At 51.3% G+C, this 27,599-nt stretch overlaps 1 protein-coding gene across 1 annotated transcript; it reads right to left on the reverse strand.

Annotated features, from left to right (window-relative positions):
* Positions 1-495: 495 nt before the first annotated feature.
* Positions 496-26,210, reverse strand: MGAT3 (beta-1,4-mannosyl-glycoprotein 4-beta-N-acetylglucosaminyltransferase). The gene is made up of 2 exons (XM_068401097.1): positions 26,146-26,210; positions 496-9,299 (listed from the first exon to the last, which is right to left on the reverse strand). Exon 2 carries the CDS (start codon positions 9,296-9,298, stop codon positions 7,790-7,792), a length of 1,509 nt encoding a protein of 502 aa, XP_068257198.1. The 5' UTR covers position 9,299; positions 26,146-26,210; the 3' UTR covers positions 496-7,789.
* Positions 26,211-27,599: the final 1,389 nt, after the last annotated feature.

Below are 27,599 nucleotides of genomic sequence, written 5' to 3' on the forward strand. Positions count from 1 at the left end.
TATCCCACTTCCAGCTCTCTAAATGGTGCTGTGAATTTATATCGAAGTCACTTTGTTTCCAAGCGCCCTGGTGTTTGGAAACACCATGTCTGCCCCCAATCAGCAAACCTGCTGCAGGCATCAATTGGGAACCAGCCAGAGCCAGCCCCTCCGCCAGCCAGAGGGTCTGCAGCAGCCTCGGTCCCCACCGAGCAGTGTTGCACGGTGCCCGTGGTGGTCAGTGGGCACTCCTGACAGCGAGAGCTTGGGAGAAACAGCTTATTTCCAAGCAGGTCATGCCAGAGCCCCTCCGTGGTGCATCTTCCCCTATATCACCCATCAGGGTACTGACATTCTACAAAACACACAGGAGTTACTCAGCGTCGGATGGCTTGCACACTCCTGGTTCAATGCAGCGCTTATGGCTCCATATCACATCCAGGATGCACGCTGCACGTACCAAGATCCCTTTTGATTCCTTGAGGGACCCTCTGAGAGATGGTATACAAGGCTCGTGGTGGAGCCACATGCCCCCCACGCTCAGCTGACCGTCAGCACTGCTCCTGCAAATGAGGGCCTCTACTGCAGACTGGTTTGCAGAAGAGCCAACTCCTCGCTCACGGAGGCACTTTGAGCTGCCACAGCAGAAGCAGGGAAAAAGGTCCTGGGTTCTGTCAATGCCTTCTTTTAAAACCTCGTAAGAAACTGAAAAAAAACCCATTTACGTTACTTCTTAAAATAATACGTCAATAAAAGATTTTGCGTTGGAGGCAAGAAAAAATACATGGGAGAACCTTTGACCTAGTCAGCTCTCATCTCTGAGACTTTCGTGCTAAATTGCCATTGGCCTGAGCTTATATATTTATCTTGCCCTCTTGAAAAATTGGAAGTTCAAGCATTCTGGTAAACATCTATTTTTGGATTATGCCCTATTCAGGCACAAAAATACAGCAGTCACTGAAAATACTAAAGATTCTTAATAGCAAATTTTAATTGTTAATTTTGAGTGGCACGTTTATTCCAGGCCCTTTGTTCCAGAGACAGAAGCAGCAGAAAGGTATTAAGCAATACACAAGTCTCTAGTTTGATGGAGACCCTTCCACAAGAGAATTAAAAATATTAGACTGATGTGGAAGAGAGAAGGAAGAGCAAATGTGCTGGATTAATGGTTATAAGGAAACTCACCTATGATGTTTACAGTCGCTGTCTCTAAATGGGACCAGGAATGAACCTGAAGTGCAAGACACTTAAAAGGTAGAAAGTGAAATAGCTGTAAGATGGCATGTGAGCTTGCACCAGGCCCTTGCCAAAGGCACTGCTGAGGCCAGATGCTTCGGAGGATTCAGAGCAGGACTGGGCTTTGATACTGAGTAATGGGAACAGCCAAAATTACACGAGATGGGTTTAAAAAATAAGCTAAAACAAGGAGGTCACGTTCTCTCACACAACGTGCCAAAAGTCAGCCACCAGAGAGACATTTCTGCAGTGGGGAGGTTAAATTTGGGGCTCCAGGGTTTCCAAAGCTTTACTTGAAAAAGTGGCTGCATCCAAGGGAGCAGAGATGGCGACAAGGGACCATTTCATGAGCAGCGATGCCGGTTCCCACATGCACCAGCTCTTCTGAGAGCTGCTTGGCAGCCATCATTCCCCACTTGTGTGCCTGTATGTGCTCATACTCACCTACATGCAGAAGATCAGGTCTGACCTGGGCCCACAAAAATCAGGAATCATTCCGCAAACCAGCCAGGCTCCCCCTCAATCTCCCTCCTTGGGACCATGGTCCTGCTGTGGGAAGCAACTTCCCTCCCTCTGTTTTCCAGCCACTGCTCTGCTAGGCGATCAGAAATAAAAGCTGCCACACACATGCCTTTGTTTCCTTTCATACTTGGTAAATTTTTAAAGTTTTATTATTATCTCCTCCTTTTAAGCATCCCTTTAAGGGTGAAATGAAATCCAACCATTTACAGAGAAAATGATTTCAGAATGTACAGTTTGATTTATCCTTACAAAAAGTTCATTATTACTTGCTGTTTATAAATTACAGAGTAGAAAGGAGCTTTGCAGACACTTTTTTTTTTTTCTTCTATTTTATTTTTGGCAGGTCCACGCATTCTTTTGCCAAAGCAGGGTGTTCTGGGGCCACTGACCCAGGAGCACCACCACCAGTAGGTCCAGGTGGACACCAGGCTCGGAAGTGCTGCTGGACCACCTCCAGGATGATAACTGCATCATCATCCGCACAGTAAGGAAAAAACAGTGGTTTGAATTCTTAGTCTCAGAGTAGTTCAGATCCCTTCTGAATCCATTATCTGTAGTCCCCAAAGCTTTAAATGTCAGTGTATTGCATTAAAAACAGCTCTCCTTTATGATGCTGGATCTGAGCCCCTCCTGCCAACCCCATTACCTCCAGCTCCCCCTCTCTTTCCATAATAAAAGCAAGTTTGTCCAATGTCTCAGAAATCAGAAAGGAGTTGGTTTTTTTGGGGGGGAGGGGGTGGGAGGGGGGTGGAGAACACAACGATTGAGGGATTCAGGATCTATTCTCCCACTCACTTCCCTCCTTTCTCTCTAAGGTTTGAGGTCAGTGAAGCCAGGACGAGCCATCCCTTCCCTCTTCACCACCAGTATTCACTAATCAGACCAGGAGTGGCCCCAGACATGTGTCTTCACAGTGCAGAGGCATAGCAGCTGCAGAGATTGCTGGCAGGAGCTGGGAGACAGGGACAGAGCCCAGGGGATGTTTGGGAGGGGAAAAGATACTACCATCCCACAAGGGTTGGTGGGGAACAAATACCCATTCTGCTCTGACGCTCTCCCCCCACCCCAACTTATACATTACCTGGAGGCCACAAGGTCCCCTCGTTTACCTGCCACAGACACATATATAGCAGGCTGGCCTGAGCTGCATGACAGCAAACACCTCAGCTGCATGACAGCAAACACCTCAGCAGGACACAGGGATCAGAGAAAGCAACAGCGAGAGCAGATTTTAATGTGTCATCCTTCATACCAACCACACAGGCACAAAACCACCTCATCTCTTCTGTCTTGTCACTTGGGTACAGCATTACCCCTAGTCCTCCAGAGGGGCAAAGACAGCTGACCTGCCCTGTTCCCTCTACTTTAGCAAGCTCACCTGCTGCAGGTCCACCAAAGCCCACATCCTTCCCTTCACTTGGGGCAAAGGAGGAAGATGAGTTCCCCACTCCAAAGCCGTGCATGGGCACACAATCCCTTTTTTAGGCGGGAAGCACAAAGACAGACAAGAACAGAGATGGGCAGAGAGAAAGAGAAGAGCAAGGCTTGGGGATGCCACACACTGCTTCACCTACTACCTGGCCCTCCCTTGCACCAATTAATTTGAAGGTGGAAAGGTTTTGGGGAACAAAAAGCACAGAGCTGAAGAGGGCTGCAGGGTAAGGCTGGTGATGCTTTCCCTCCCTCCACCAGACAGCTTTGCTCCCAGAGAGGCAGCAGGCACGTGGCGTCACTGCTCATGGCTGCAACTAACAACAGGCATCAGGCTCTGGTGGTGTCATCCCAGTTCCAGCCCAGGGGCAGGATGGGTTTGTTTTGTTTTGTTTTTTAAGTCCTTCACTTCTCAAACCTCAGCACCTGATTCAGACAAGATCAAGGAGCCTCAACACTCACTTCAAAGAGTTCAGCGTTGGGAAACGAGGATCTGTCAAACCTGCCTCCTCCTTTGCCTCTCTCACCACCCCACGCACCCACATGCTTTTGGGTTCCCTCTTGTGGAGGTTGACTAGGAGGGTGGCTGGCACCCCTGCGTGCTGGCTGCAGAGGTCCTGGCACAGCAGTACAGGCAAGGCTGGACAGAGGGCAAGCCACCACCTTGGGAAATCACTGTGCAAAAGTCAGCTTGCTAGTCCCCATCCCCTCTAGGGACAAGAAGGAAGATTTTTTTAATGACAAGCACTCTAGCTCCCCAAGGATAATAAACACAGGGTTAGCCAGACAAATTAGACAGAAACATTAACTGATTTGGCCTTAAATCAAAAAATTCTTAAATGATTCTTGAGAAAAAAAATATAGAATGCATTTCATCTGTAAAGTCCCTTCCTCCCACTGCAACAGAAGTCTGTTTTAAATTTAATTTCCTAAGAATTAAGGAAGTAAGTCCAGGAGGAGGACAGGGCCAGAGTCCTGCAGAAGAGCCCTAGTGCTGCTCTTCCAGCAGGACCTTCTCCTCCTGCCCAAGGCGGCAGAAGGGAGAGGCAATTCAGAGGGAGAGGCAGAGAATGATGGAGAAAATAATGGAGGAGAGGGGAGAGAAAGCAACAGGCTGTACTTCAGGAGTAGGAGATCCAGATGGTGCAGCTGTGGGCTCATCTGAAACTCCCAAGAGACAAGGGCCATACTTCAGCAATGAAAATGTGACTTGCAGTGCACTAAAAATCCCCAAGGACGCCCATGCATGGGAAGGGCTGGTATCAGGGGAGATGCTGCTCCCACTGCAAAAAATAATGAGGTGCAGCTCCAGCACACATGCACTTTATCCTCTGCTTCACGGGGCTCTGGTGCTGCCAAAGCACCCATGACTTCTCTTTGTCTTCAGCAAGGCCTGGCACTGGGCTCGTGTTGTTGTCACTGAGATAAGGCAAAGCCAAAGGTCTGAGAGCAGATCTCAGGCTCCCTTCCAAGAGTAAAAATGAAAAATAACTTCTTCCTTCCATACTTTTCTGCTACTGAATCCCACGAGCTAACACAGCAGCCCTCCTCCGGCTGCCCCTGGGGAAAGCATGTTCCCCTCGTGCTGCAGACTCAGTGCTACTGCTCTCATCCTGCTCAACACAGGTTCCTCCTTTCTCAGCTGTGTCCCCATTTCTCTATAATCTCTCTATACCCAAGACCTCCACGCAGCCGTTTGGCACAAAGACCCCACGACTGTGACAAATCTCCCTCCTGTTGCATCAACAAGTCTGGACTTAGAAGAGACACAGCTTCCCTCTGGGGAAGAGCATTCTGCCTACCAAAGCTTCTCCCTCTGTTCAGTTCCCAAAGGGGCTTTTCTGCCTGTGGGGAAGACACGGCGGAAGTGAGAACAGGGATTTCAAAAAACAAACAAAAATAACAACAACAAAAAAAAGAGGTTCCTTCAGTTCTTCTAAGCAGGCATTATGGTACATGAGATGTGGAGGGAGCTAAGATGAACTCCATCTCAGTTTGATCAGAAAAAGGTGTTCATCTTCATTCTGTTCCAGTCTCAGTCTGTCCTGGTTTGGCCCAAACCAGGCCAATTAGTCTTAAAGAAACCAAGGTCACTGCTAAATTCCTCACTGCTTATGAGTGAAGAGCCAAAGGGGGCTCGCACCGGCAGGGAGGAGCAGACAGGGCAGGTGACCCAAGATTGACCAACGAGGTATTCCATCTCATACATGTCATTCTCACTTTCCTATTTATCACTAACCCACTGCCTCCTGGAGGTGGGGCCCAGGAAGGAGGGGCCCTCCTGTCTTCCACTGATTGGTACCAGCTTTGCCAATTCTCCAGTTAAAAGCCTGCAGGTGTGATGGCAGGGGGAGCTACTGCATTTTCCCCTCTGCCCGTGCTGGGGGGAGCAACTCTGCCTGAGGAGGATTTCCAAGCTCTCAATCTTGGTTTTGTATATGTTTGTATATATTTGATTATTTCTATTATTCTTATTATACTCTTTTTCATTACTATAGTTTATTAAAACTGTTTTAACTTTCCAACCCATAAGTCTCTCCCCCTTTTCCCTTTCCCTTAGGGTGGAGAGGGAGAGGGTTAACAGAGAGTGTCTGCCACCAGGTTAATAGCCGGCCCAGCTTTAAACCGTGACAAGTCTTATTAGGCAATCAAGTTATTTTTGTTGATGTTTTTCACTTCTCTTGAGAGGGGAATAGGAGGGGAAAAGAGAGATACAGAGAGAGGAATGAGGCACAAGGGTGGGAATGAGCTGGACAACACAGGAATATGGAGCCGTAATGGAGTGAGTTAATGGCAATGGAAACCCTCCCGCTTCAGCACAGCTGGCCTGATGTCAGGGCCACTCTTCCTCATGCCAACATTTTCCTCCTCCTCCATATGATCCTCACTTCTCTGCTTAGAACATGAGCCAGTCTTCCCACTGCAAGGCTAACAGAGCAAGTTCATCATGTTTTTCACCCTCTGCCCGCTACAGCCCAGGCTCCGGGCATCCCGTCAAGCCATCTGCTAAGGAAGGGTGGTAAGGGTGGAGACGTGGATCTGCCTCCTCAATGAGCTGAATCAATCCAATACAACAACAAGCCAGATCCTGATACCCATCACTGGCAAACTCTGAGTAGACACTGGCCCAACCAGCTACAGCTAGCGTCCTCCTAGATCCCCTCTCCTCTGCATGGTCTCGTCTGCATGGCCCAGGCTGCACATGCTCTCTGGATTGCATGACGGTCCCAAAACAGTCTCTTGGCCCCAGGGGGAGTCTGCCCATCACCCATTTCTCCACAAGCTCCTCACACCCTAAGAGCTGACAGATGGATCCTGTGCCTTGACAGGCTTTGTGTTTCCCCACAACACCCATTGCTGACTCAGAGCTTTGCCCTTCTCTCCCTTTTACCCCATAGCAAGGAGGATTAGCCAGCATGTGTAAGCAGCAACCCTGCAACAGACACAGCCCACAGTGTTGCAGAGGCAGCAAGAGAGGCACACAACAGTCCCACATGTGTAGCACTTCTATGCAGAGCTAATGCTCTCCCTGGCCCTCTCCTATGAATTCCCCAAAAAGTCATCCATGCTGAGACAGAGATCACGGCTTTTGGATTCCACCATTTCCTGAAAGCATACACACCCAAGCCCAACTATGTCCCTTTCCCCCCCAATACCGGTAACAAACGCCCACGCGCATACCAAAATCATGCATGTTAGCACTCATGCACATAGGAAACCATGCACTTGTAAGCATACAGCCCCACCATCTGATTAAGTCCTCTGCAGCTTATCCCAGCACCAATAGAAGCACATACTGCAGGGAAGATGCTTCAGCTTCTGTGGGCCAAGCTAGTGCAGTGTTGTGGGGGCAGAGGTGAAAAAGGAGTTAAAAGAAAAGAAAAAAAAAAAAAAAAAAAAAAAATCAGCTTTCTCCTCTGCTTCCCATCTGCCTGCTCCAGGATTGGTAGAGCATCAGGGCAAGATACAGCCCAGGACAGATGTATTAAGCCTGCGGGAGCAGGCTGCATCTTGAGAACACCTTGGAAACAAAGGATTTCCCTTCCCCAAATATTCTTTGAATATAGAGGTATAGAAAAAATAAACGCATTCTGAGATGCTTTTGCACATTCACTCATCCAAAAAAATTCCTGTGACACACATCTGCACACGTGACCACTCGCATTGGTTTGTGCCTGCTGACTCACACACTCACAGAATAGCCCAGGCTCGCATCTGTGCTTGCTCCGATCCACAAAGGACGAGAGTGGATGGGAACAGCTGCCCTCTCTCCTCATGGGACCCTCCCAGCCTCCCCCGGAGGAAAATCCACCAGCTGGCTGCAGAGATTCTCTCCAGTCAGCAGGAGAGGTCTGGGAGAGGCAGGAAAGTCTTTATGCTACTACCAGAGTAGGTCCCCAACATCTTTCCTCCTCCTGCCCAGGCCTCCCTTCACTCGACTGAGGAATTCATGTCACCAGGTGTCACCCTGTGACGAAGGGAAAAGGGAGGGCAGAGACCCTGGAGAAATGGCACACCTTACCCGGAATCAAAGAAAACAAAAAAGAAAGGAACAGACGAAAACACCCAACTCTTTCCCTTTGTTGTGAAGCTCCGATTTCCCACGCGAGCCCTGGTGGCCTCACCCAGCGCCCTCCACTTTTCGGTAGGGGTTCTCCAACAAGTAGCGGTACCGCTGGTAGTTCTTGAGCAGGTACTTGGGAGCGTACATCTGCTCCTTGGGGTCGGCGGGGGGATACTCCTGTGTAGTACCATCAAACCAGCCACCAGTCCGGATCAGCTCCCGGATATAATTGAGGTCTCGTTTATCCTCATAGTCACCCCAGCGGGGGAAGTCCCCGTTCTGTGCCGACACCAGTTTGAAGTAGATCCCCTCTGGGGTGAAACACCAGGAGCAGTGCCAGCCAGCAAAGTGGAGAGGGCTGCCCAGTGACCACTGCACCAGGATGTGTCCTGTGCTGTTCTCATACTGCCGAAAGCCAGGCATGGTGTAGTACTCGCGGCGCCGCAGACGGATCCCATCGGTAGCATAGACAGCCTGAAGCATCCCCATGGTGCACCCCGAGACCACCTCCAAGGTGCCTGGTTGCTTCCAGAAGAAGCCATAGAGTGACTTACGCATGTGAAAGGCGAAGGGCTCCGTCCAGCCATCATAGAGCTTGAGGAAGAGCACGCCGTCACGGGCTGGGATCTCATCGGCATCATCGATGATGAAGACATCATCCGGGCGCAGGTTGCGGAGGCGAGAGATGCCGTCCCGGGTGAGAAAGGTGCGCAGGTAATCATCAGCAATCCAGCCGTCCTGGCGGCCACCGGGGGGAAAGTGGTCCAGGAAGACGTAGAGCACCTTGTGGCGGATGTAGTCGAAGGAGCCATTGAGAAGCATCTCGCGGAACTTGAGGGGCCGCGGCTCTCCGTAGGCTGTGAAGTTCGACTCACATACCACGAAGGCATCCACCACGTCTCCCAGCTCATGGAAGCGGACTTCCAGCAGGTCAAACTCATGGTTGACGTTGATAGCATTGATGACCCGTCGGGGGATCTCCCGTGGCACAAGGCGGTCCTTGGTGGGCAGGTTGGAGTACTGGACCACAGTGGGGACCCCACAGCTGGGGCCATGCCACCCTGGCAAGCACACACACTCTACCCACTTGCGCCGCTTGGTCCCACTGGCGCTCAGCGGCTTGCGAGCCAGCCGCCCTGAGGCTGTGCCATCCACTCGCTCCTCTGGCCGCCCTCCCATGGGTGGCTTCTCCAGCACCTTGGTGCCTGGTTTAAAGCAAACGCCACCGGCTTTGGTACGGACAAAATATTCTGTTGTGTCTTCTGGCAGCACAAACTCGACTTTGTGCAGCTCTTTGCTGGCTCTGCTAGGAGGCAGGGGCTGGAGCAAGGGGGAGTGAGAGTACAGGGGCGTGCGGAGGAACTCTGCACCCCCTGGCTCAGGGCTGACCTGAGGTGTGACAGGGGCATTGTTCCAGAAGAAGCTGGAGACGAGGTTGGGACTAAGCGAAGCCAACTCCCGGGGGAAGGTAACATAGGAAAGGGCCTTGAGGAAGTGCAAGAAGGAGATGAGGCAGAGACCAGCCATGCAGAGAGTCAGAAAGAGCTTATGGCGTCTCATCTTCATCCTGTGGAAAAGCCATGAAAAGGAAAGTCACATTCAGTAGTTACTGAGGTGCAAAAAGTTTACCACTGGTAGGAAGACAGGGTGGGGATGGCAGAAAGCTGGTCCAAATTCAGCATGCATCTTTCGAGACTTGAATCCAAGAACTACTCCCCCCACCCCCTGCCATCTTCAGTGGGCCTTTTGCCTCAGCTGGGTTACACCAAGCTGAACCTCTTCTAGACCAGTCACAGTCTTCTAAACTCAAAGACAAGAAAGGCAACGGGGTAGAAAGACAAGAAATCCAGAATAGCAGAAATTCATGATCTAGTGAACTCGCTGCACTTGGCAGATTTGTCCCTATTCATTGATGGAAACAAAATGAACATAGGCCTCCTCAGGCCCTTCATCACAAGAAGGTTGGTGGGAGATGAATACAGAGCAGAGAGCAGGAGGGACAAGAGGGAGTAAGGGTACACAGCTGAAACACGACTAGTGTAACAGGCAGCTTTAAAGGACCAAGATCATTAACCAGGCTGCCGGAGCCGGGAAAACACCTACGCTCCCCAGATCTTTTCAGTGTTTGCTCAACACACGCCCTGAAAACCACCCTTGTTCCTAGGAAATGCTATCCAAGTTCATACAGGAAACAGGAAAAAAAAAAATTAAGATTCTGTCACTTTTACTCTTCTCGTGTCCTTCTGAAGTCCACTGTATCTCCAGATGTTGCCCTTTGCTTTCCATTTTCTGTGGACCAGATGCTGGGGGTTTTTTGCATCTGGATCAAGGTGGCTAAAATAAACGCCTAGCTGTCTCCACTGGTAATTATGTGCCATCAAGATGGATCCACATCAGGCCAGCAAGAAACCAGCAGTGCTGAGCCCTTCCCTCCAAACACCACGAAATATTGCCTTCATCCTCTCCCTACACCACATCCCCTCCTTCAGCCCAGGCAGGGAGCACAGAGCTGCTGTCAGGCAGAGAAGTGATTGAAGACCACAATCCAGAAAAAAGGACAAAAAAAAAAAGGATAAAAAACTAAGCTCACCCAAGGAAAGGAGAAAAGGCGCTCACCTTCTGCTGTTTAGGGAAGGGAAGGTTGGGGCGAAGATGGGCAGGGGAACAAGGTCACTCAAAAGCCCTTTGCAATGCAGAGGCTGTCCTCTCCTCCCTGGAGCATGAAACCCTTCGTGCAGCAGCAGGTGAAGAGGCAGAGACCCCCTCCAAGCTCCATGCACCGCTGTGCCCCTTCCACCACACGCTCCCCCCCTATGGCAGCTCTCCGCCCCTGGCCAAAGTTCCCGAGAAGCACCACACACCCCGTGCCATCACTTATAAACCCTCCACCCAGCACACAATGGTGCTGGCAACGCCTTCGCAGGAGGCGGTCCCCCCTCTTGGGGGGCACGGGGAGTCACCCCACGCCACCAGCCCCACGCAGGGGCCATTCCAGGGCTCCTCGCAGCCCACACGTGTCCTGCGGCAGGAGTGGAGGGAAGAAGCACCCAACCTGCTCCCACCGCTTCAGAGGGTATTAAGTAAAATACAGCAAAGCGTGTTTACTGATTAACTTGGAGAGAATTTAATACTAAAGTGAAAAGCCATAAGCATTTAGACAGATGGCAACTACCCAAAGGAAAACTATCTGTCTCTCTACAGATGGCCTCTGATACGGACTTTGGTAGACAGGTCATCTGCGGTTATACCTTATGGCTCAGCAAGAAGCATTTCTGGACACTTTGCGGTCGGTCACCTTTTAGTGAGAACTGTCGTCCACTCATGCCATCCCCTTGCTCGGGCAGCAGGGTGAAGAGCCCCCACGTCAAGCTCTGAAGAGGGACACTGCGAGCCTGAAGGCAGCAGAAAGTTACAGTATTGCCATGGGAGGGAAAAAAAAATTAAAGAAAAAAAAAACAAAAAAAAAAGGGAAAGCACAATCCTATTTGTTAATATTTATTATAGTTTTCTGATATACTTTGACATGACACAGGTCATCGGAGGGGTGGGATCCTTGTTTTATGCACCCATGGGAGGCCATCGGGCAGGCTGGGAAGAAGGAAATGGTGGCTCTCCTCAGGGGGCCATGCCAGGGCAGGCCCTCACCTCCTGCACCCACCTGCCATGGCTCCACAGCCCGACCTCACGTGCCTGGTCATGGCCCAGCTGGTGGGAGGTCATCTTTGTGGTGGCCCAGCCATAAAGGGGCTGGATGTTCTCCTGTTCAAAGCCATGAAGGACCATCTTGGGGCTTGCTGTCAAGCTTTCTTTATGGGGGCAAAACAAGGGGCTGCAGAAGCCCACAAGAGCATCTCGTTGTGTCCAGGGTATTTTTTTTTTTTTTTCCCCCCTTAAGATTCATGTCTTGCTGGAGCAGCGAGATCATTTGCAAGGTAGAGGAGTATCCAATGCCTTTTCCTTGCACGTCACCAGTTTTTGCTCTGTCTTGGAGTGTGGGGAAGAGAAGGGCACAAGGAAGCTGAAAACACTAAATTAGCAGCAACTGGCTGTCAGGAGAAAATGTCCCTCGCTGGTAAATTAGTACAGCTTTCTCCAGTAAGGTGTCCTGCACTTTCTCGGAGGCATTACTTCCATAGATCAGGTTGCTCTCTCTCAGATGCTGAAGCCCGGGTGAGATAAACAGCTGGCCTGCTCCAATAAGGAACAATCCCAATGGCTGCCAGGTAATGCTGGTTTCACTCCAGTTCCTAGAGGACTCAAATGCAGGGCAGCCAGGTTCCTTTGGGCCAGCCCAGGACAGAGGACAGGTGCTGAAGGAGTCACACAAGGCACATCATCTTCTTCCCAGATGACTGCGATGCTCCGCATACCACGGTAAATTCCCAGACAAAAGGTCGTAACTCTTGACATTCAACAAACTGCTTCACTTTCTGGGATGTGGTGTGCCATGTCAACATAGCAGGACACATCGTTTTAGGAAGTAAAGCATATTGTCCTCGTTTGACATTTGCATATATCAATATCTGTCAGGCTCTTCACCCACTGGCAAAACTCTGCCCGTGCACGGCTGCGTTACCTCCCTGTTATTGTGGTCTGTGCCTGGGAGAGCCGGGCTGGTGTGCACAGCCCTCCGCTGCAGCTCTGCCAAAGCAAGCTGGCCCTGCAGTACCCTCTGCTGTTTCGCTGCTGACATGTCCCAGGAGGCAATTTTCATTTCTCAGTTGCCTTTGTTAGGGAGTGGGAACATGAACTCATTTCCTGTCCCCTCCTAAAAGGAAGGAAGCAAAGAAGAAAGCTGTGTCCTCTTCAAAACCTCTTCCCTGGAAACCACCTCCATTCTCACATGCCAGGGATTCCTCTGCCAGGTAGTGGAGAGCACTCATGCACCCTTGGGTGGGCCGAGATGCTAAAAAACATCAGTCACTTATCCCTTCCCATGTCCTCTGATCAGCACTGCAATGAAAGATGTGTCTTTGAGTGGTAGCTAATTGGAGACAGAGGCCAGCAGGGGAGGAAGATGTTATTACCCACCTTCGCCATCCAGAACATTTACATGTGGTGGAAATGAGAAGGGAGGTACCAGTCAGGGAGACATCTCAGCTTGTCATAAAAGAGCCCAGCTGCTCTGTCACAAAGCAGCCATCAGTTAATAGGAACATAGAAAACAGCAAGAAGAGATATTTCCCTTCTGACAATTTTGAGTGAGGAGGGGAAAAAAAGTCAACTTGATCTCAGGGAGAGTGATCAAGTTGCTGTCAGGTTAAAAACAACAGCAAGAAAAGCTTTAATCTTCAAGTAGAAGAAAAAGCCAGAAGGAGCATGGACAGTCAGCTCCATTAAGACAAAGCTCTTCAGGGAACACGCGGTTATAAACCACTTCAGCAACATTCAGTCTCGGCAAGACACGCTGAAAGCTTCTTTTTATAAGGGATCCCTTTGATATTTCCTTGCTTGAAGTTATGTCTCTACCATGCAGGGGAAGGGCTTTCAGAGAAGGAGGAAAGCTAGAAGTGGTATGCATATGAGTTGTCCCCAGGCACCTGTTACCGTTTTACTTTACCATTATATCAAGTGACCAGTTGATTTATACCATCCTGAAATCCTATCCTGATGTTTCAAGGAGCCAGAGAGAAAGATATGCACCGCTAAGAGCTGGCAGTTCACCAGTCCTAATGTTCTCTTCTGGAGGACACTGGCAAGAAGCCATGCAACAGGCCGCTGGATGCACGACACCCCACACTCCATTGCGTTAGGGCACAGGACTCAAGACTCCCTAGACCTCTCCCGTTGTTGCAGCAGAAAAGCTGCTGTGGAGGACAAGTCAGAGTAGAAGCTTCTGTTTTTTCCCCTGATATCGAGATGCTCATCTCCGCTGCCTAAAATTACCCCATAACACCCATGCAGTAACATATTTGCCCGGCACTCAGACACTTCAACACAAAGCAACAATTCAAATCAGAATTGCTTTCACACGGAAGATCGAAATCCAGCATGACTTCCATCCCCCACTCCACACTGAGGGTCAAACTCTCTTTCTTTGCTTCAGCTACAGACAAATGAACAGGCTCCACACTTCTGAAGTACCAGGTCTACCTGTCACCCACAGGGCACAGAAATCACAACATGCATTGGGGTCACAGTACCCCAAAACACTAAAATCTCAAGTTACTTTTGTCCTGCAAACACCCACAGAAGCAAGGAGAAACTATAAAACCTACTATTTGTCTACAACTGAAATGTGACTAGCTCAGGGACAACAAGATTGTTCTTTGCTTAGGGATAGGAAGAGAAGATTATCCTGCCAAGCTGGACAGGAGGGAAAGCAGAGAGAAGCAGGATGTACCAGAAGGTAGCTAGGGCTCAGCATTTCTTTCACATGAAGGACGCGGTGGTGTTTTCAGGGACTGCAAGCTAGGAGGATGTCAGCAGGAAGTTCTGGCGGACCCACAGTACAAGGTGGTCTGAATGCAGGCAGGTCCGTATCGGCTTCCATTCAAGTTTCAAGGACGGAATACAACGTTCTTCCACGACCTTCCTCAAGAGCTGCTGCCCACAGCACTAATGCAAAACAGCAATACCTCATGCTATGCGTTTCCTTTGCAGCTTCGAAGCAACTGACCACAAGGTGCCACTGACTTGCTGCCAGCACAACCAGCTGGAGCAAGCCATCCAGCACCGTCACTCTCCAAGTAAGGTCAGGCTAAAGGAGAACCAGGCTTTGTCCTAAACATCTTCCCTCCCTTTCAACAGGGAGGTAAGCAGAGAGATAAAGTGACCGCTCTCTCAGAATGCCACCATAGCATCCATTTGACTTCCAGAGCTGCCATCCACACACCATTAATGGGTGTCAATCAAGCCAGGAAGAAAACTGGATGGAGAAAAAAAAAAAAGACAGCTAAAGGGTGAATCTACACAAGGCTAAGGTGAGGCTGGCCAGGGAAGGGTGAGAGCACAGCTGAGAAACCAAGGCATTGCCTTCCCCTTCCCACTGAAGGCAGACACATGATGTACACCATGTCAACCACAAGCCTCAGGATTGTGTGCAAGGCCTTGCTAGGCCTCAACTGACCAGAAGCATCTGTGGTCAAAAAGAAAACACGTCTCCTCTCTTCTCCTACACACTCTTGTAGGAAACCAAAGTGCTCCATGCCACTAGCTACAATCTGCTGCATACAGAAGCTAAGATGGATGCAATACAAAGCCTCCAGCTCCTTAAGTACTGTGGCTGCTCACCTCTTCATCTCCTGGAAGCACAGTACCTTTGGACTTCATGCTTTCCATGGGCTTTCACTGTTTCAACTGTTCTCTCAAGTGTCTTGTCCAGCTCTTCGGTGGACTAAGCCTTAGTTATTTTAGGTGCCACATCCCCAGGCACAGTGAGATAGCACACTCTGGGACAAAGCAGCTCTTAACCCTCCATACAGAGCACACAGGACCCAGAAATAAAGTGGTCTTTGTTGACAGGATTTTGGCTCAAGACTGATCCTCCAGAAGAGACTGATCCTCCAGTAGAATAGACCAGCATCTGAACACCTTCAGAGTCCATTATAGAACCCTCCACTTGAACAGACTGTTCTTACCGTAACTACCATAATACTAATAGCAGCATCATTATGTAATTCTCCAGCCCCCGGTTTAAAAGAAGATCTGCTCCAAGAAGACTAGAAAACTCTGCTGAAATCCAATAATGGCCTATGAGACACCAATTTAATTTTATCCAAGAAGTACCTGGACATCACAAGGGTACAGTACTGCATGCTAAAGAAAACTTCAAGCTGGATTTACAACTCCACTGAAATCTATAAAATATTCTTCTCAGTATCCTTCAGCTTTTCTGGGCTCCCTTGTAACTAATTCTCCCCTCTCCAGCTAAGGCCAGTCTCACCATAGTTATTTCCATGGTTCCAGAGATGTCTCAGCACACTCTGATCCTTCAGATGCTCTCAGAAGCCACAGTTTTAATTTCTCAGCACCACTAGTCTAAGTACTCTTTCAGCTAAAGGAGAAGCAGCACTTCTCTTATCCTCTTCTCTTCTTCACTTATGCCTGATATCCTGGAAGGACTCTTCCTCAACCCTGCTTACTGTCTCCTCAAAACATCTGGTTCCACAAAGACTGCTGTGATGGCCCTGGAGATTGCATCACCACTTGGCTCCAAGATCGGGTCTCTCAGGCTGTCAGGGGGTGAGCCGAGGCATTGCTGATTGCACTCTGCAGTGTACACACACACACACACACCCCCACCCCAAGGATGCAAGGCCTTTCTCCCAGCCAAATACAGTACTGCTGCTGCTCACTGCTTCAAGAGTGCAGTGGTTACAGCAGAGCAAAATGGAGCTGGCTAGCTCTTTTGCTTCTTGACTTGGGTGTCTTACAGGGAAGGAACACTCCATCATGAGATGAGGAATAGGAAAGGAACAAAAGGACAAAACTGTACAAAAAAGCAACTTACATCCTCAGACAGGCCATGGCGTAATCAAAGAAGTATGCGAGAACTCCCAACTAGTCTCAGTACCTTGCAGAGAGGGACAGGACAAAACCATTTTGTTCAAGGATAAAACAAAATCATGCAGAGACCTCAAGTGAAGCATGTGGTAACACAGGCTGTTGTTTCATAGGTTCTCTCCCCTCACTTGCCACCTTCACAGCTCATCATCCCTCAGTTAGTTGTATGAATTCCAGTTGTCAATTGTATGAAAGTCTGCTTTGTAAAGTCAAATCAGCAGCAGATCTAACTGGGTTAAAAATAAACTTCAAGAAAAGTGCCTAGGCATGGGAACAAGCAGCTGACCAGCAGACACTTTCTAAATCATTTCACCAGTCCACTTATCACCAAAACTGTGGCATCATGTAGATACATTCTCAGATACTCAAAAGCACAGGACTTTAAGTGCTGTTCAACTACCATGAGCTCACTAATTTCTCCTAGCAGCATCAGGGAAGGAGCACATCTCAAGGAGGGATCTGGAAGAAGCAGCAGCAGGTAACTGCTTTCAAATCAGACCCTGGCAGGCAGTCCATGCATGCCAAGCCAAGTGGAGTAAAAGTCACAAATCCTGAGAGCAGCATCAAAATGGGCCATCAAGATTACCCTTGGAGCCAAGGGCCCATGGGTGACGAGCACATGGCAGATGTGCCAGACCATGGACATAAACCCTGTGCAAAAGAAAACAGGAGAGTTCCTGGGGTCCAGGTGACAGTCCAAGCACCATGGAGATGCAGGTTGAACAGCCCAGAAGGTGAGGTGGGTGCCCGGTGGGCCTGGAGTGAGGTAGTTAAAGAAGGATGGAGGCAAGAAGCGCTTGATGCCATGGTGATGGGTAGAGTGCACAGACCCATGCAAGCAGGCAGAAACCACGTTGCCTCCAGCTATTTTTGAAGCGGGTGGCAGTTGTTTGTGCATCCCCAGGATAAAAGCTCTCCAAGACGGATCGAAGAGGGGAGTAATTAAACCCCAGGAAGACAATAAATAAAGACAGGCCATGGAACAGGAGTGAGATCTTAGCAGCCACAGAGAAGAGCTGGCCCTCCATCCCCGCCCTCTTTCCTCCCTCATCCATCACCAACCACTTGGGGTTTGGCAGTGTGCTCACTTTCCCACAGTAGCCAATCTGTTACTGTTTGGAAGAGCCTTCCCAGCCTCTTCCTTCCCCTCCTCCCAGGCCACAGGGGTCCCACTTGGCAGCCCCTGATCCCCCTCTTCTCTGAATGTCTGGTGACCAGCCAATCCCGTGGAGAGAGCATTAACCCCTCTTCACCAGGAACAGCCAGAGAAACCTGACTCCGTGCTGAGAGGTTTCTCTAGGGCGTCTCTCCCTCCTTCTCTCCTCCCCATCCCCGACCCCCCACTCCTTGTTCTCTCACCGATTTCCCCTTTCATTTCTCAAAAACTAACTCCAGCCTTGGGAGTGTCGTGTCTTCCTGAGAATGTTACATGAACCCCTGGGAATTTTTCTTGGACCAGGAACAGACCCTTATTTATTTGTCTCTTCTGACTTTGTTCTTCATTTCCTCTTTCAAGACTTAGGCAAGACCTCGACACAGTGCCGCCTGGATCCCCCGCTGCCACTTCACTTTGTTATTATTTTCATAAAGAAAGCGCTGATAGGCAGAGAGCTCTTCAATGCCTTGCCCCAAGGCAGAAGTGAATCAGCCTGGACTCCCACCTCTGGGGTGGACAAAGGGCACAGGCTCAGGGGCTCTGCAGAGCACCTCAGGCTCCAGCTTGTGGAGGCAACCCCCTGCTTATGTAATCCTTCTGCTTGCAGCATCACAGCCCCTCGGATTAAATCTACACAAACCAAATCTTCAGTAACGGCTCTACGATGGTAACAGGCATATGGTACCACGAAAAGGGGCAGTTTCCCAGAATGAAATCAAAAGCCTCCTAATGCACTTAACTCAGGGTCACATAAATCTCTCTTCTGCCTCCCATGGACGGCTGGATCTTGTTTACAGGCATTGCAGCAGGCCTGGGTCTCAACAACATGTTTACATCTTCTGTACAAACATCCCCTTTCACTAAGCAAAGTGGTACCCTGATCTTCAGATTAAACCAAGCAGAAAGGACTGGGAGCAGGTCTATGGGGAAAGAGGGAGACAGCCAGTCTCCATCAGTGAAATTAAATGCCATCCTGGACATCACACAGGTTTTGGGACCAGTTGTCTTCACATTCTTTCCTTAGATTGCCTTATTTCTTGAGAAGGATGATGAGGAATTTTGCATTTAGCCAGTTGCCAACATCCCTGACAAGAGGTAAAACCATTCAATGAAAGAATGGGTTTTATTTCAGGCTGCAGGACCCAAGAACCAGTCCAGGGCCAGGTGTAACAGCACAGCTTGTCCAAGGGACATTTGGTGATTGCCTGGTCAACTCTTCCCCAAATGCAAAAGCCACAAACTGACACTGCAGATAAAAACAGGGAAGCTGAGCATTTCTGCTCAACAGTACAGTAGACAGAGCAGTTTACTGCCACAATCACTTGATTACAGGCCAAGTTCCTTTCCCTCTCCACCCTCAGCTCTTTCCCTCCCCTTTCAGGTTTCCAGTAACACAAACATTTATACTGAACTCTAACTGCTTCTGAGAGGTCAGCTGCCACAGCCAGGTCAGAAAGCAAGGAGAGGAGGAAGATAAAATTAATGAGTAAGCACACCATGAAAACTGGTGGTGAACAAGGATGTGCAACAGAGGGGGGGACTCACAGTCATGTTGCAGCCACCAGGACAAGCAGGGCAGGAGCAGGACAGCCCATCTGCATGGTACAGCAACCTGCCACAGTGAAGCAGAGGGCCAAAGGGCGTTAAGCTCATACATAGCTGGGGTGGGTGCTCAGCCCACCAGCTCATCTTCACAATGCTCGTCTGCTGCAAGAGCCTGTAAAAAACTGCCCCAGTCCCCTTCTGTCCTCAACTGGTTGCCCTTCAGGGTTTAATCATTGAGAAATGATGGGAGTTTCAGCTGCACAGTTTGCTGCTCAACCACCTGATCTTTCAAGTCTTCAGGGCCTGATGATCTCTTGTAAAGTCCAATGGACCGTGTCATGCCAAAGCTAAAAAACACTTCTGGAGGACAAGATGAGCCTTCAAAAGAAAAAAATGCTCTCAAGCATCTGAATATTTTAGATGATCCCAGAGGTCTCTTCCAACCTGGTTGATTCTGTGATTCTGTGAGAGCAATCCCAGTGATCCCTGCCCCAGATCCACAGCACAGCACTGTAATTGAGTCAGGGACCAAATCCAAGCACCAGATTCACTGTCTCTAGCTTGACACGGTCTCTTTACCACAAAGACAAGGCTCCAAACTCAGGAACCTCTTGCACAGTCCCAAGCCACAGAGATGCTGCACAGTACCATACACCTGAGCGATGCAGAAACCAGAACTGCATTTTCAGGGCAGTTCGGCTGCACAGAGGCACATACGAACAAACATGGTCAGAAAGGAAGCCCATAGCATTTCCTCATCACTAAGTGACAGACTCTGGATGCCTGACAAACTCCCCTTCCCTCCCCTCCCCCGCCACCAGAACTCACGGGAAGCAAGAAGACTCTGTTCCAGAGCACAACTGCACCATAAATAATTCAAGAGACTGCTAAATTATGCAAAAGCAATCCCGTCATCCCCCTGGCCAAGCTGAATGCAGGTGTGGTCAACCCTTGCTCCAAAAGTTGCTGCTAGATAGGGATTTCGAGGCCACAGAGGCTCTGTGCCAATAGCATGTATCTGAGCACAACAGCCACTTGCTAAGTCAGCCCTGCACCAAACAACAGCATGACAGGAGGTATTTGGGGACACAGGGCTGATGGGGAAACAGCAATTCCTTTAACCCACCTCTTTTCCAGAGACCTCACATGGCCCCAGAAGAAAAAGCAGGAAATCATGTCCCCTTCAAGCAAGGCTGCCTGGTACATCTTGCCTCCATCGATCACAGTTAGCTGGCGAGAGCTGCAGCTGGACAGCACTGGCACAGCGAAGCAGGGAGGAGGGGACTACTGGGGCAGGTGGGAAGGAGAAATGGGAACTGAAAACGCTCTGGAGGCAGTAAAGGAACATATTTGCTACAAATAACGTGCAGGGAAGGCTGAGCTGAAAGCAGAATCTCAGTCTGCTTTTCTGCCCCACTCCTTTGCCTTCGGGAGATATTGCCTCCCTGAATATCAGGGCCACCGAGGTTTCCCTTAGCAATGAGGCCATTGAATAACAGCGTGCAGCTCACACTGATCACTTCAGGGCACCGTTCTCCTGATTTACCCTGCCCTTTGCTCTGCCTCAGAGCCGGCCCTTGCGCTACAAGCTCCATGAAAACAGGACTTCCTCATATGCAGGAAGCACCATCCGCTTTCAGTCCCTACGCAGGCAAACGCTTCTTCCAAAGCCCTACCATTCCAGGCTCCCACAGCCTCTGAAATCTGTTCCCAACCTGCTCAGTCTGCACAGGCCTCCATCCTCCTCCTTTTCCCTGCTGCCCAGAGGAAGGAGGAATTTAAAGTGCTGCCATAGCCCTCTCTTCTGCCTCAGCACAACCAGCTTAAAATCTCAGGGCTCTAGCTTACCTTCCCTTTCTTTCTTAAAGGGCTCAGCATCTAGGAGAGAGAGTCCCTTTCATGTCTCTTTGCCATGCTGTCTCTCTTGCTTTCTGTTCTGTTCCAGTATCTGCATGCTGAAACAGGGGATCCTAACGCAGATAAAGTCAGCATAGCAGATACCTGCGTTTAGATCACAGGTTTCACAGTTGCTGAAGCCGTTATGCAGCGGGTCTAATTTGCATTAGTCTTTTGGTATGCTTCAAATCTGCTTGCTGTAGCTTTGCTATCATGCAAGACACGTGCAGCAATACCCCGAGATAAAAATTACCCCAAAGCCTTAAAGAGATGACAGAGTCTGATTCTGCTCGCTAACCCTGGCCCAACCTGTAAGGATTTACACTCCGAGGGGAAAACAGCACTCCAAGGGAAAGGCAGCAGGGAGCTGGGATTATAGATTAGGCAGCAGATCAAAAACGAGGTGATATCTGCAGTGAAAAGGGCAGCAGGATCCAAGCAGTGACTAGGAAGTTATCGATAACCCCTGGCTCAGCACCCACACCCAGCTATTCTCCGGGATTTCCAAGACAGCCGTGGGCAAAACAAGTACGGGAAGTGGTGTGCTTCAGTCGCTGCTCTCCTGCCGAGCCCCTGCGTGTGCCACTGCATGTCACAGCCTTGCTCCATGCCTCAGTTTCCCTGGGTGGGAAATGGGAGGGACACTTTTCCACTCCAGGTAAGGGGCTTGCCTAATTAAAAGAAGCTTAATGGGTTTCTTCTAGGCCCTTGGAGAGAAACCTTGTCATAAAATGCAAGACAGATGATCTTCAGAAAGAAGAGTTGCCCCCACTGCCTCTCTCCCTCTGGACAGCCACATCCACCTTTCCTACTGCTTGCAGCTTCTGCTTACAGGCTGAAAAAGACTGCTGGCAGAGCTCAGTCTGGTCATATCCCACAGCAATGGCTGATTTTTTTTTTTAAAAAAAAAAAGCCTATTTAGACACAGGCCTGGGCACTCCCCTAGCTGGGGAATCAGGGAATGTTAGCTGCGCTCATTAAGCTGCCTATTCATCTTGGGGGGGGGGTGGGTATGTCAGTATGAAAGGCCAAGGCCCCCAAAGCAAGCAGCTCAGGTAACTTTTGCTATCCTAAAGCAGGGAATAATCACTTCCTAAATCACGGCTCAAGAACAAGCCCTGGCTTTTTGTAAGGCAGACAGTTCCCTTCATGCTGCTTCTTTCCTCAGCCTGCCTGATGAAAGCTTGCAGTGCAGTGCTACAATCCCTTTCACCCACCAGCTCTACCAGGCAAGTTTCTGAGCACAAAAATACACCTGCCCTGTTCCAGGTGTTCAGAGGTTCGAAGAGCAGGAGGTACCTGTTGTGCTTCAGGAGGAGCTTGAGGGAACTAAAGGATTTGCACTGCAGGGAGCACAAAGAAGTCAGAAAAGGAAGGTAGAGAAATTATGTTTCTGCCTTCCCGAGAGCTGCAGCCAGAGTCCATTTCACAGGGCTGCAGGCATGGAGTGCTCTTGTGCACCCTACACCACTGCTCGAGCACATGGCATCTCTTCCCACCTCCTCCAGGAGAAGGGGGAGCTCAGCAACTCTGTCCTGGCCACTGGGACAAGCACCTGGTCCTGGCACCCCACACAGCATTGCTACTGTGGCACAGCCCTGACCTGCACAGCCCAGTCCTAGCAACACACTTGCCTAATCTTATCAAAGCACCCCAAACCTGACCCAGAGATGTCCACAATCCCAGGCTTGCCCCCTCCAAGCAGCACTGCCAAGGCTCTTCAAGGCCAGCCTGCAGCACTGACCTGACAGCACAGTCCATGTGTACACTACAGGTATGTCACGACCTTTCCAAGAACGTCCAGGATGGGGAACAGGAGGTATTCCTCAGACATACCCCGCTGTCCCCTTGCATTGCACTGCCTCATGTGCCTACCTTCCCCAAATTACAGATCCCACTGTAACGCTTCATTGTAGTACCACAAGATGCCATCCTGTCATCAGGACACATGCAATGCAGCCTGACCTTTTGTTGCAGAGCTGACGGGAGACAGTAGGGAAAAGCAGGTGGGGACAACTAGCCACACTCTAGTTCTACGGTCAGGGCTGATAACATGAACCAGCCCTTTGAGGCCCCTTACACTGACCTAAAGATGTGAAGATGCCTCTTGTGCCAGTCAGTACCTTCTCCACCTTCCTCTCTGCCAGAGTTATTGTCAGCTGTACCAGCCTTCGTTAGCACCACCTCCTCCAGCTACATCCCACTGATTGGGCCACAGATTCCAACAATGTACCAAGGGCTCATTTTAGAGCAACTAACCCCACCTAAAACCTAATCAGCCTTTAGGAATGAATGCTGGCCCATCTATCCATCACCAAATTCCCCCACTTCCTTCCTCCGCCTTTACGATCCAATACAAGGGCGAGGGTGAAGATGTCAGTTTGTGATAGCAGGTGCACCTTAAAGATGCTATTCTCAAGACAGGAGGAAGCTCAGACACAGCAAGCTGAAAACTCAGCTGTGAACCCTGCCATGAGACAGAGTTTATCTCTGCTTGCTGGCAGGTCAAAGCAAGAGAGGGACAGAGAGAAAAACTTGTCTGTCCTAAGGTGCTCTTCATATACTGAACGTGCACAATAACATCTACACGCCCTGTCCTGAACAACTCCTGTACCCCTGACTGCTTACGAACGCCAAATTTATTGTGGGCACAAACTCTACAAAAGTCCACACATTCCATGGTAAGCGCACCAGACGGGACCTGTGTGTGTTGCTACATGCACCCAGCAAACACCCACCCACGTTTGTCACACAAGCATCCCTTAAAGACACGCAATAAGCACGTTACACCAATCTGGCAGGCCACAAAGTCACACCGTACTTAACCAGTTGCACGTGGGAGAAGGAGGAGAAAGGTAAACACAAGGCATGTGGGAAACACACAAGCACACAACTTCACAGGTATGCTCCCCAGGCAAACACACCAAGTCTATCTGTGCTTGCTGCCATGCCCCTGGCCTAGGTTAAGCAGACTCTGCGACCACAGAGCAGCCCCAGCAATGCTCCAGACTGCTGTACTCTAGATAAATGTTTACAGTGGTGAGCATCCCCTGAAGGCAACATATGTGCAAATACATGCACTATTTTCCACCTCCTCTTCTTGATCTCCTTGCTAAGGCAACCCATGTGCCACGCAGACAACTCTTTCCAACCTTACCGGCATTTGCAGGGAGGCAGAGAGCAGCTCAGTCCCTGCCAGCTTGGAAATGCTCCCTCATGCTCTGGGCACCTCCGATGTAGACGAGAATCAGCAGCACCTCAGACCAAAGGTGTACCAGCACAAAAGGCAGCAGCTGTGCCACCGCATTAGGAGCGGGGCAAGAAAACGCACCTGCAGCTAGCCAGAGTCCCTCCTTTCTCCTAAGGATATAATTGCCATATCCAGGGCATTAATAAACAAGCTATGCAGGCATAACTGAGAGTCCTCGCAGGGAAGGAATGCTACACCTTGCAGTGGATTTCTTACCACTACTGCAAAATCACCTGAGAGTGTAAAGGAGGTATAAATCTTTGAGGGACTTTTATGACATGCAGTGGCAGAGTCGCAGCTTCACTCCTCTTCTGCAGTTTGCAATGTCTTTCATTCAAAATCTGCTTTGTATCACTACAGGGAGGCTGGAGGCTTCCCAGGAATAGCTCACAGGACTGCTCTTCTCCCAGCCCAGCTTGGAGTATGTGTTCCCAGCACTGCTACTGAGGCTGAAAAAAACAGCACAGGTACTATGGCTGTGTTTAGGGGGGCTTTGGAAGCTGGACATGTGCTGGGTGGTGGGGAGCCCATTGGTTTTCCCTCGCCTCCGAGATGGCTCTCTGCTGTGTGAGGGTCAAGCAATGGCAGGTCCTGCTCGATTTCAGCTCTTCCCAGAGGAGCTGGCAGCAACCAGGCTTCAGCAACAGGGACCTGCAAGCACTTCCTAAATCACGAGCTCCATCTGGGCACGAACGCCATTTCTGAAAGTGGGATTTATGCAGCACAGGAGCCACCCTTTGGGGAAGGGGCCTGAAAAGTTCCTGCTGACTCACACCCTGCTGTCGTGGGGGAGACAGGGGCAGGAGCAGGCAGGAATTTGAAATTCAGTTTGTACAGGGCTGGGGGTTCCTGGTGACTCAAGTCATGCTTGTTAGCAGTGGTGCCACCGAGTGTTTTCACAGGCTTGAACTTCCCACTCAAAGAGGAGGGATTTGGAGTTAACTGGAGGGCCATTCTCTGGGAGGGGAGGTGCTCAGCACCCACACCATGTGCTGGAGACAGGACAGACTCTCTCCTGACCCCAGCTCTGCCTTAGGGTGGGAGAGGCATGAGACCCCAGCTTTGGCTTTGGGAAACAGGCAGGGCTCCCAAGCGACCCAGGCATGGCTCACAGAAATGCAGCCTGCAGAAATCCCCAGAGGAAAACCACAGGTTGAGGCCCTGAGAGGAGCCTCTCCATCCCGCTCTGCATTCCCTCCCTTGCTGAGCTGTCTGAGCAAGTCTAGAGCTGCAGCAGATGCCGTGTTCCCCATCACCCTTGTCACGCTCACCCAGGGAGCAAAACTCTCACAAGGACAGAGCTACACCAGCCAGTGCCACTTCAGCAGGACAGAGAGCTATTTCCAGCCCACAAACAACCCGACAGCCCCTACATGAGCAGGGAGAACTTGGGTGCCCACATCCCTTTGCAGCCAGCCCCCAATGGGAGGACTGTAGTAGTGTGACATGGAGACAGAGCAGGGGGAGAGGGGACGTTTGATGATGATCATACACATCTATTTGTATGTATGTTTTTCCTCCCACGCACACACTCCTGTTACTCCTTCGCGCTTGCTGCAGGCTTGGCACGCATCCCCAGCCCGTGCCCTCCGAGCACGGGCAGCAGATGGGCCTTCGCTGCAGTGCCCCGGCCGGAGGGTGCCTCCATCCCCCGGCGAGCCCGCCGCTGCGGGCAGGGGGCTGGCAGCATCGCCTCCCTCCTCCCCATCGCCGATGCTCCCTAGCAGGGGATGCCGGGATTATGGGGGGGCGTGGGGGGGAGAGAATAAAAAAAAATAACACTAATATAAATAAATAAGGAGCGGGAAGGTGGGGGCTCGGCTCGGCGGGGGAAGCCTCTCCGGCAGTGCCCGCAGGGGATGATGCCGCAACCCCGGGCGGGCCGAGGCACAACTTGCAGGTGGCGGCAGCGGCGGGGAGTGGGGGACGGACCGAGGGGGGGCTCCCGCCGCCGCTGCCCGCAGCCCCGGGGCGGGTCCACCGGGGCGGGCGGGTGCGCGCTGCCCCCCGCCGCCCCCAGCCCCGCCGTCCGTCCACCCGCCCGCTCACTCACTCACTCACCCCCGGCCGGCGCAGTGTCGGTGCCCGCCGGGCCCCCGGCGGGGCGAGGCTGCCGCTCGCCCCCGGCCCGCCCGCCGCCCCCCGGCATGGCTCGGCGCCGGCCGCGGCGAAGCGAGGCGAGGCGAGGCGAGCCCGGAGACCCCCGCCGCCTTCCTCCTCCTTCTCCGCCGCGGAGCGGAGCGGCCCGGCACCTCCTCTCGGCCGCGGGAAAGGATGCGATACGATGCGATGCGGAGCCGAGGCGAGCCCCGCCGGCAGCGGCGGGCAGGGCTGCAGCAGCCCCTTTTGTGCCGCCCTCCCCGCCTGTCTCCTCCCCCGGCGCGCCCGCCCGCCCCCCCGGGCCGCCGCCGCCGCCGCCGCCCGCCCCCCGGGGCACGGCCCGGCCGCCCCCCGCCTCCCCACACGAAAGAGCGCCTTGTAGGGGGGCCCCGGTGGTCCGTGGCAAGACCGAGGGTGCTTTATTGAGAGGGCAGCGGTAGCGAGCGCCGGGCCAAGCGGTGCCCCCCCCGCCACCCCACCAAGGATGCTGCGGGGTCGAGGCAGAGCCACGGAGCCGCCTCGCAGCCCTACGGCGGAGCCGGCCCCTCCGCCGGCACGGCAGCATCCCTCCCCGTGGCCCGGCGGGCGAAGGAGGGCAGGAGCGTTCGTTGTTCGGCGGGAGGGAGGCAAGGCGAGGTGGAGGTGTGCGAGCTGCCTTGCCCAGCGACATCCAGGAAGTTTTGCTGCGGTGCCAGAAATAGAACCTGCGTCTGCTGACTCTCCATCCTGCACCCCAACCGCAAAAGCTGCCTTGTCTTAATTCAACTTTTCCTTGCCTTCTTCCTCATCAGGCCCATCTTTGGAAAGGGAAACAAAGCCAAGCCAAACCAAAACAACCCCCCCCCCCCGCAGCCAAACGGCCCGGCTACAAACATGCTCAAACACAAGCGTGGGACCTCACCCCTTGCAGCCAAGAGCTAATGAGAGGCCAAAAGGAAGCAGAACCAGAGTACACCCTTCCTCACCGTTTGATGGGGATTTAGAAAAACATTTAGTGCATTAAAAACAAAGTATCCGTGCCAACGCCTCTCCAACCTGCTATTTATCAGATGGGTGACCTGGGCGGCTTGCTGGGGAGAAAGGGAGAAGCAGCTCTGTTAAACTGCCACTGCCTGTTCTTCCGAGCAGAGCTTGCAGCAACACAGTGGGGATGCACAAGAGTCTGCCCTACGGACTGAGCTTCTGCCTGTTCTCCTCATCTCACCTAGCCAGCACCAGAGGGGGCTTCTGTGGGAAAGGGCCATCCTAATTTTGAGTTTTAAGGCCAAGATGGAGACTATGTCAGGACGCAGGCAAAGAGGCATCATAAGTGAAGGGGAATTTTCCCCACTGCAAACTCAGCTAGAAGGATGACTTAAAGACAGCCAGAGGCCAACTGGATTGAGAAGTGCCTCGTGAGTATTGCAGAAGTACTG

The sequence above is a fragment of the Nyctibius grandis genome, chromosome 5, assembly GCF_013368605.1.
Source record: "Nyctibius grandis isolate bNycGra1 chromosome 5, bNycGra1.pri, whole genome shotgun sequence".
Taxonomy (NCBI): domain Eukaryota; kingdom Metazoa; phylum Chordata; class Aves; order Nyctibiiformes; family Nyctibiidae; genus Nyctibius; species Nyctibius grandis.

Bases quoted from the DNA above. Each gene is read 5' to 3' on its own strand.
- MGAT3 (XM_068401097.1), bottom strand. From the start codon at position 9,298: ATGAAGATGAGACGCCATAAGCTCTTTCTGACTCTCTGCATGGCTGGT.